At 50.6% G+C, this 9528-nt stretch overlaps 1 protein-coding gene across 1 annotated transcript in view; it reads right to left on the bottom strand.

The window, feature by feature from the left end:
* CSTF2 (cleavage stimulation factor subunit 2) overlaps positions 1–8040 on the bottom strand; it is a 75681-nt gene extending 67641 nt beyond the window's left edge. Inside the window, exon 1 of the mRNA XM_044682833.1 lies at positions 7863–8040. Within this exon, the coding sequence (XP_044538768.1) occupies positions 7863–8040 (178 nt within the window). The remainder of the gene's footprint in view (positions 1–7862) is intronic.
* Positions 8041–9528: the final 1488 nt, after the last annotated feature.

Raw genomic sequence — 9528 nt, 5'->3', positions numbered from 1 at the left:
CCCCGCTTCTCCAGCCAGGTGACCCGGCCAGCCCCGGTCCCGCGACTCCTCCGCCCCGGTCCCGGAGGCTCCATCCCTCCTTGGCCCGGGGCCCCTGCCCCGGCCGGCCTGCCTGCCCGCCCTCCCCTTCCGCTCCCGCTTTTCCCGGCTCAGCTCCACTCTCTCCGCCCTTTTCCTCAGCTCGCCTCCCGGGCTCCTTCCCTCCTCGGTTCACTCTCCTCTCTCTCCTGGGCTTTTGCCTTCTCGGGCTCCTGCCCCCAACCCCATCCTGACCGTCGGAGTCTGGGGGAAGCCCAGCTGTGCCACTTAATCAGCTCTGAGACCTTGGATAGGACATTTCCGCCTCGCCAGCCTCAGTTTCCTTGTCTGTACAGTGAGGGAGTTGGAGTAGGTGGTTTCTAAGGTCCCTTCTAGGTCTAGAGCTGGAGTCCTGTGATTGTCACTCTGCCGGGAGGGAGCAACCCCCTAGGGTGAGCCCGCCTCGACTTCCCAATTTCTGCCCCCCCACCCCACCCCACCCCCTTTCCAGGGCTCTCTGGTGCAGCTCATCTTTCCGTCTTCCCCCTTCCGGGCTCTCTCCGGTGCTCGTGGCCCCACCCCTCAGGTGTCCAGCATGAGTCCACTGCTTGTGTGTCCGAGCGTTCTTGGAAGGGAAAGGGAGCGCTAGGCGGCCCGCGGCATCCCACCTTAGCTCACCCGGGCCCTGCCTTCCTTTCTCCTCCGCAGATTGGCCTGGGGCTGTGCCACCCATCCCCTCTGGACCTGGGGCCTTCGGGAGGACCTCGGAGACAGCCGTGCCCCCTTCTTCTCCTTACTCCGGCTGAGGTAAAGTTTGGAGGCTTGTCGTGGCCCTCCAGCCCACTGCGGAGAGCTTCAGGGATTCTCTCTAGCCAGGCTTCTAGCCACAGAAGCGCCCAGCCCAAGCCAGCCCACCGTCCACACCGGCAGTAGAAAAAGCTCTCCGCCAGAAATAGACGGGCTTCCCCGAAAGCCACACCGCGCCTTTTTAGCTCTGAGGTGGCCCCGCGTGCTAAGAGGAGCAAAGAGGGGCTGGGCTGGGGAGCCCGCGGAGAGAGGGATTAGACCCCTGAGGGGGAGAGGGGGAAAGATGAGCTGAACCCGGGAATCCTGGCGCAAATCCCCAGCTCTGCAACTCCTGACTTCCCCACAGGAGAAGTGACATGCCCAGGGTCATACAGGCAAGATTGCGCCTCAGGACCTCCAGACTGGCTTAAGCCACTTAAGAGAAGTGAGCAGCACTGGGGGTGGAAGTGGGGTTCACATGGGCCCGGCTTCACTCTATGTGGAGGAAGGCGTTGAGGAAATGACAAAAGCCCCCGGAAGGAGTCAAAGTGGACCCAAGCCTGGTTCCTTCGGCTCCTGAGCCGGGAGGTGTCTTTTAGACTAATAAGGGCAAAATCTCCGCAGGCCATCTGACCGGCCTTTAGGATACCTTTGTAGGTGCGATCTGGAGCTGTTTGGGGCTCTGTGGATGGAGGGGTGGAAACTTGAGAGAACTGGCTGAGGGTCGTGTCTGGGGCTCTCTGGCCCTTGCTCACTTACGGTCCATTTTATTAGTGGCTGCTATGCATAACGACCATCATCAAGTGCTCTGTATAGCACCTCACTTGTCACTCACTCACAACCACCCGGTGAAATGAGGAAAGAAACAAGCCTTTATAAAATGGCCAGGCTTTACACATAGTGTGTCATTCGCTCTTGGGAGGTAGGTGCTAGGATATCCCCAATTTATAGCTGAGGAAACCGAGTCAGACAGAGGTGAGGGTCCCACAGTCAGTAAGTGTCTAAGGCTGGATTTGAACCCAGGTCTTCCTGTCTCCAGGCCCAGGACTCTAGCCACTGAGCCATCTTGTTGCCTATTTTAAAATGCTATTACTCTCCCCATTTTACACATAAGGAGACAAGTCCTCAGAGAGCTGAGGTGGCTTACCCAGGGTTACCCAGCTACAGTAGGGTTTGAACCCTGGTCTTCTTGTCCCCTAGGACTAACCTTCCACCAGCCTCTTCTGAAAATATGGCGACCGTGATGATTATTACATGCTCTCTGCAGATTAAGTTCATACCTTAATGTCCACAAAGGGAATAGGTTACCCCAAGAGGTACCGCATCCCCCTTGTTGCTGGATGGGCACTTGTTTTTTTCCTCCTCTGGTTAAAGGTCTTGACTTTATTTTTTTGAATTTTATTTAATTGATTAATTAAGAGAATTTTTCTGTGGCTACAGGATTCATGCTCTTTCCCTCCCCTCCTCCCAGCCCCCTCTCATAGCCAACACACGGTTCCACGGGGTTTTCCATGTGTCACTGGTCAAGACCTATTTCCATATTATTGATACTTGCACTGGGGTGATCGTTTAGAGTCTGCATCCCCAATCGTATCCCCTGGAGGGGCACTTGTTGAACACGTGGTAAAGGGCATTCCTTGTGAGCCTTGGACTCGATCAGGTGGCCTCCAAGATTCTTTCCAGGCCCGAGACTTTAGGGTCTGGGACAGCAGAGTCAGAATGCTCTAAAATGATCCTGCCACAATCGACTTATTCATTATTCCATCGGGAACAACGTAGTGTCGGGCCCTGGGTTCTAATCTCAGCTCTGTATGACCTTGAGCAAGTTAATACTTACTCTCCTGGCCTTAGTTTCCTCATCCGTAAAATGGATGGGGGAGGGAGGTGGCCTAGATGACCTCTAAAGTCTCTTCCAGTTCTTTGATCCGAAAATGAATTTGTTTCTGTCCGGGCCTGTGATTTCATCACCAATGTGGGGGGTACTCTTGTGGCCATCCGTCTCCCATTTAAGAGTCTCGGCCCGTAAGCGAGGGCGCTGAGAGGTTCCAACTTGTACACAGCCAGTATTGTGGCAGCTGGAGACCAGACTAGAGTCCACGTCGCCCTTTCGACCTACCTCTCCAAATGAGATGCAATAGGGAGAAATCATTAGCCTTATCACGTTTCTACATCGAGGTCTGGAGAGAACCTTGGAGGTCACTGTGTTCAAGCCTCATCCTTTTCCACATGAGGAAACAGGCCCCCTGAGAGGCCGTGGAAAGCGCCGTCCTTGGCTTCCAAGAAAAAAGAGTCACCATAACAACTACCTGGGGTGATTTGAGGAGATGTGGCCAGACCAGTTCTTGTGGAATGAACGGGCTTTCAACTCAAGCCAAAAACACGATACGATCTTGGGTTGTATTAATAGCAGAGCCCGTCGAGAGCGTTCCGCTCAGTTCTGGGTACCAGAACCTGGAGCAGAATCCAAGAATTCGGGGACTAGGCTTTGGAGAGGACTCCAAACAGGTGAGGAACGCCAGGAGGAGGTGGGGATGAGAAGAGATTTCTGGTGGGGTGTGTCCGGGTAAGGAATCGATGCCCTTCAAAGACCGGAGAGCTGTCATAGCGAAGAGACATGGGTCATAGTTCCCATGTCTCCACAGGGCAGAACTGGGAACAGTAGGTGCCATTTAAAGGAGGCACATTGGGTTTCCTTAAGGATCCCAAGGTCTTGGGTTCTGAGTCTAGAGGCAGGCCCTTAAGAGGGTATTCAGTCCAGCCCCTCTCCTTCCTCACCCAAGCCCCATAAGGGAAGAAATGGCTGAGCCAGGACCCGAACCCATGTCCAGAGCCCTTTCCATTTCACCATGGAAGAAAGGCATTCTTTCAGATCACTTCTAAGAATGTTCTAGTAGGTATTTGGATAAAATCTGGGACTTGGATTGGGGAAAAAAGAGAAGGAGCAAAAGGGGAAGCTAGATGGCTCAGTGGATGGAGAGCCAGGCCTGTAGATGGGAGGTCCTGGATTCAAAGCCGTGTGACCCTGAGCAAGTCACTTGACCCCCATTGCCTAAACCTTACCACTCTTCTGCCTTGGAACCGATACTCAGTATCGATTCTAAGACAGAAGTTAAGGATTTCTTTTTTAAGGGAAAGAGCACTCTAGTTGGATTCAGAGGAAGTGGGTTCAGATCTCAGTTTGAGAACTGCCGCCCTAGCTAAATCCATGGTTTCTTCTCAAAACTGGGCAAGGAAACCAAACTGAGAAATCAAAAATATGCAATATCGTTTCCTAGGCTTCCACCCCTCTGCCATAAGGTAAGAGGTTTGAGTTCATTCATTATCTGTCCTCACAGAGCCTCCATAGTGTAAATTCCATTTACACGATAGAGTTCTCCTAGGACATGGGGACCCGACAATTCTAATGATCCCGCTTTCGTTTTGTAAAATTTGGATTAAATTTTATTTTTTTCCAGTCAGCAAAAGTCTTTTATCTGTCCCTCCCACGTTATGAAAAAAAGAGGCAAAACAAAATGCTTGTAACAAATAATACTTAGAATTAATATAATTCCTTTAAGGTTTGCAAAGTGCTCTATGACTATTATCTCAGATGATTCCCACAACAATATTGGGAAGTCAGTGTTATTATTATTCCCATTTTACAGATGAGGAAACTGAGGCAGGCAGCTATTAAGTGACTCGCCCAGGGTCACACAGCTAGTAAGTGTATTGAGGTTAAAAGTGAGCTCAGGTCCTCCTGACTCCTGCTCCAGAGCTTTAACCACTGTGTACCCTATTCATAGGCAAGCAAAACAAACTCTCACATTGGTCGTGTCTCAGAATATGCCTTGTTCTCTCCACCAAGCTCATCGCCTGTGTTAGAGTTGGGCAGCACATTTCATCATGGGTCCCTTGGGGTCATACAAACTCAGTTTCAAAAGTGCTTCTTTGAGGGGCAGCTAGTTGGCTCGGTAGATAGAGCCTCCCCTGTAGACTGAAGTCTTGGGTTCAGATCTGGCCTAGCTGTGTGACCCTGGGCAAGTCACTTAATCCCAGTCGCCTAGCCCTATACAGCTTTTCTGCCTTGGAAGCAATGCTTAGGATTGATTATAAGACAGAAGGTAAGTTGTTGTTTTTTTTAGTTTTCAAAGTGCTTCTTTGGGTAGGATGGCTCTAATCTTCACATCCTTTGCTGCCTTCTTATTCTGTGTCCTTTTCCCCCCAGCCTCCTTTTTCTCTGTCTGGACCTCTCCTTTCAAAGAAGGCACAACAGGTTAAATTAGTGATTTGAATGTTGGGATGTATTTGGAGTGCTAGACACGGAGTCTTCAGATCTTGCCTTTGACATCTATTATCTGGATGAAATACGTCACCTCCCCATGCCTCAGTTTCCCCATATGTAACACGAGGGAGTCGTACTAGATGACCTTTAGGGCCCCTTCCAGCCCTAAATTTTTACCACTAGGATGAGCTCCTTGACTTGGTCCCCAGGTTTCTGGGAATAAAGAAAGGAGACAGGAGTGTGGCAGCTACTGACTGCTGAGCATTGTGGCTGGCAAGGTTTATGATGGGTTAGGTAGGGCGTGTGAGATTGACGATGCCCAGGCTTCCTCCCTGGGGTTATTTAATACATCTGGCAGCTCTTGGCAGGGAAAGTCCTAGGACAATTTTTCAGTGCCGGGAGTGGAGAGAACATGGGTGAGGGACCGACAATTACCCGAGGCTATGGATGGGTATTCCTAGTGTAGTGGAAATTAATTAGATTGACTTTGTGGAGTCTTGAGATCATAGATTAGAGCTGGCAGTGAGGGACCCTAGAGGCCAGCCAGTCTCTGCTGGCTCATTTTATGGATGAGGAAAGTGAGTTCTGGGGAGATAAAATGATTTTCCTGAGGTCACACAAGTAGCAAGTGGTCCAGGCAGAGGTTTCTAAATGTTCTTCAATGATTCATGTCCCTCTTTTTTCTGGCCAGCATTTGAGGGGAGGGGAAGGCAGTTAGTTAGTGAGATACCTGAAAAGGAGCATTTTCAAAGCCCCCCTGTAAGACCCCAGCAGGACAGCTCTGAAATGCATTTTATTTTATTTATTTTAAGCCCTCACCTTCCGTCTTGGAGTCAATCCTGTGTATTGGCTCTAAGGCAGAAGAGTGGTAAGGGTGGGCAATGGGGGTCAAGGGACTTGCCCAGGGTCACCCAGCTGGAAAGTGTCTGAGGCCGGATTTGAACCCAGGACCTCCCATTTCTAGGTCTGGCTCTCAATCCACTGAGCTACCCAGCTGCCCCCTGAAGTGCATTTTATTTAACCAAGCCATGGGCTAAGCACTGGGCATATCGGGAAAGGACAAGACACCGACCCCTTGGCCACTGCCAACCAGTCATTTTGTAAGACAGAAGGCATACAGAGGAAGGCAGATGTGTATCTCCACATCCGTGACCCTATGCTTCCATTACGGATCTGATTTGTGGAGAGGAGGAAATGGGTGCCAGCTTTCCCTCCCAGGGTTTCTGGGGCTTCGAGCCTAATCTCTCTGGCTTTGACGTGTTGACTTTGAAACTTATTCCAGGGATTTGGGGTTCTGCGAAACAGTAGGAGAAGGTATATTTGGGGATGAGGGGCCTTCCTGAAACATTCGAAGCCTTTCAGGGCCCCTGCAATACCAAGTTCCTAATGCCCACTCTCCAGTCAGGTGCCAGGAGGCGGGCTCTGTTCTGTCCCAAAGCCTTCCCTTGGCTTGTGCTGATCTGAATGCCTCCGCGTTCCTCCTGAGAACTTTGACCCAGTTGGAAGTACACAGTTTTGTTTTTTCTTGGAAAGTTAGATGTTCTTACTAGAAACTCTTCTGAGTAACAGCGAAGCCTGGGAACACTCCCAGAGCACACCGGAGCCAGGACCCTCAGCACTCGGAGGCCGGCAATTTGACTTCTAGCTTGGGGTAGGGGACAGGGATCAAGCGAGATGACAGATGTAAAGGGATGGGAGCCCCTGGAACAGTCTATAAATTGAGAAGTGGTGGAGAAAGGGTAGAATTTGGAGACAGAAAGTTTGGATTCCCCATCTCCCATTCACTACCCAGGCCGGACACGGGGCCGTCTCATTGACCCTTTTAGGACTCCGGTTCCTCCCCCATCCGCTAAATGAAGGAGCTGGACCCATGATTTCTAAAGTTCCTTTTGGCCAGCACTCTGATCCGATATGAGCTCATGATTCGTAATGACAGGAAGGGGCCCTCTGGGAGCTGGAGGATCCCCAAAAGCTTGTTCTCTCTCTCCACGTCAAGCATTTGGTGAGTTAGATAGAAGAATGGAGAAAGACATCGTGGAGTCCGTTTTCTTTCCAGCCACATTTCTTTCTTTTTTTTCTTTTTTAGACCCTCACCTTCCATCCTGGAGTCAATGCTGTGTATTGGCTCCAAGACAGAAGAGTGATAAGGGTGGGCCATGGGGGTCTAGTGACTTGCCCAGGGTCACCCAGCTGGGAAGTGTCTGAGGCCGGATTTGAACCCAGGACCTCCCGTCTCTAGGCCTGGCTCTCCATCCACTGAGCTACCCAGCTGCCCCCCAGCCACATTTCTTGACCCTTTTAAAGAAAGAACTCGGCCAGACAACCAAACAAACATTTGTTACGCACCTACTAGATGCCAGATACTCTGAGGAGCAACTCCCAAGATGGTAAGGGCCACCTCAGCAGTCAATAGCTGCCACACTCCTGTCTCCTTTCTTTATTCCCAGAAACCTGGGGACCAAGTCAAGAAGCTCATCCTAGTGGTAAAAATTTAGGGCTGGAAGGGGCCCTAAAAGTCATCTAGTACGACTCCCTCGTGTTACATATGGGGAAACTGAGGCACGGGGAGGTGACGTATTTCATCCAGATAATAGACGTCAAAGGCAAGATCTGAAGACTCTGTGAATCTGTCTTCCGGCCACCTCGGCCAGTTGCTTCTGGCTGTTTAGGCTTGGATTTGGTGACGAGCTGCATTTTTGAGTTTGGGGGGATTCAGTCTATTAAGAAAATGACCAGAATTTCGACAGACCCCTGATGGGGCATTCTGTCCAGCTCCGGAGAGAGGACCCAAACATACTCTGGTCGCTTTCTTTTTCTTTCCTCTCGTACGTGTGCGCTCGCGCGCTTTCTTTTGCGATACGGCCAATCAGGAAATCTCTGAATGGGGTTAAGAATCCATTTTTCTCGTAGAAATACTTGAATAGAAGGTACTTTGGTAAAGTTGAAATACTCTCGGCATTCTCGTTAGGCTCCATTAGTGGTTGGCTTTTGCGGGGCAGCCTGGGACTTTTAAGCCGCCTTTTACAGTATTGTTCTTAAGGGGAAATGTGGCCCCAGTTCCAAGTAGTTGCTCTATAAAGTCCATTTTTGGAATATGATCTATGAGGAAATTGGGAACTGCCTGTACCACGCCGGCCAGTTACTCCCAGACTTATTATGTTAAAGATGATTTAATGGCTTCCTGTGGTCAGGAGCCTGCTTAGTTTTTCTCAGTGTACATTTTTCATGAAAATGGCTTCAAGTCATGTCTTGGAGAGGAGGGGGAAAGCCTGTTGCAGTGTCACATGACTGTTTCCGATGTGGCTGGGGAAAACTTAAAAGGGGGGGGGGATGTGATAGCAGAGCCCCCCCCTCCCCCCCGAGCCAGCAGCTCTAAGCTGGAAGCTTTTTGAAGGGTTTTAACCATTAAAATAAGGAGGGAGAAGGGGGGATGGAGAGACAGAGGGAAAACTTGACTTCAGCCTGGGCACGTTTGGGCTCTCTAATCTCAATGAGCCCCCAGTGCCCCATCGTGATCACCTTTTCTATTGCTCTCCTCGCTGGCCTCTCCAGGGAGCCTTACTTCCCAACTAGACTGAAGAGAATCCGAGCCATCGGTCAAGGGGCCCTTCTGCTCCCCTCGCCTTGAAATCTTTCTCCCTGAACCCCGTCCCCATCCCCATCGGCCTCCTGAGCTTATCTCTGATGAAGAAGATGATTGCCAGGACTTCCCCCTTCTTAACAAATAAGTTTTTCTTGACGCCCACCATGTAGATCCTGCTTGGACCTTTATTCCGTCCCATCATCCTTTCCGTCTCTTCCAGGAGCTCGTGCCTTTTGATGGCTCTCTCTCTTCCTCTGCCTTTGTTTCTCTGGTGGCATAGCTTTCTCCCTTATCTGCTAGCTCATGCCTTGCTGCCTAGAAACATGCCCAGGTTTCTCCTCCACCCTTTTAAAACAAAAAAGGTTTTTCTTCTCCTGCCCCTGCCTTGTGCCCAGTAGGCATCTGTTGGTTGGAGGAGTATTGGCAGTCTCATATGCAAAAGCCAGCGGGGAGAAGAGGCAGGAATCAGAGGACCTGGGTTCAAGCACTGTGCATGCTCTGCGTTAGCTCTGAAACCTTGGACGAGTTTTGGAAGCTGCCTGAACCAAACAGGACTCATATCTGTGCTCTTTCCGTCCTGTCTCATGGAAAGTTCATGGGTACCATATAGCAATTTACAAGGCGGCAACTCTCTCAATTAAAAAAAAAATAGAGGGACAGCTGGGTAGCTCAGTGGATGGAGAGTCAGGCCTAGAGACGGGAGGTCCTAGGTTCAAATCTGCCCTCAGACACTTCCCAGCTGGGTGACCCTGGGCAAGTCACTTGACCCCCATTGCCCACCCTTACCACTCTTCCACCAAGGAGCCAAAACACAGAAGTTAAGGGTTTTAAAAAAATAGAGGCAGCCAGGTAGTGCAGAGGGCCATGCTGGGAGTCAGGA

The sequence above is a fragment of the Gracilinanus agilis genome, chromosome X (assembly GCF_016433145.1).
Source record: "Gracilinanus agilis isolate LMUSP501 chromosome X, AgileGrace, whole genome shotgun sequence".
NCBI classification, from domain to species: domain Eukaryota; kingdom Metazoa; phylum Chordata; class Mammalia; order Didelphimorphia; family Didelphidae; genus Gracilinanus; species Gracilinanus agilis.
This window is presented reverse-complemented; position numbering and strand designations above follow the sequence as displayed.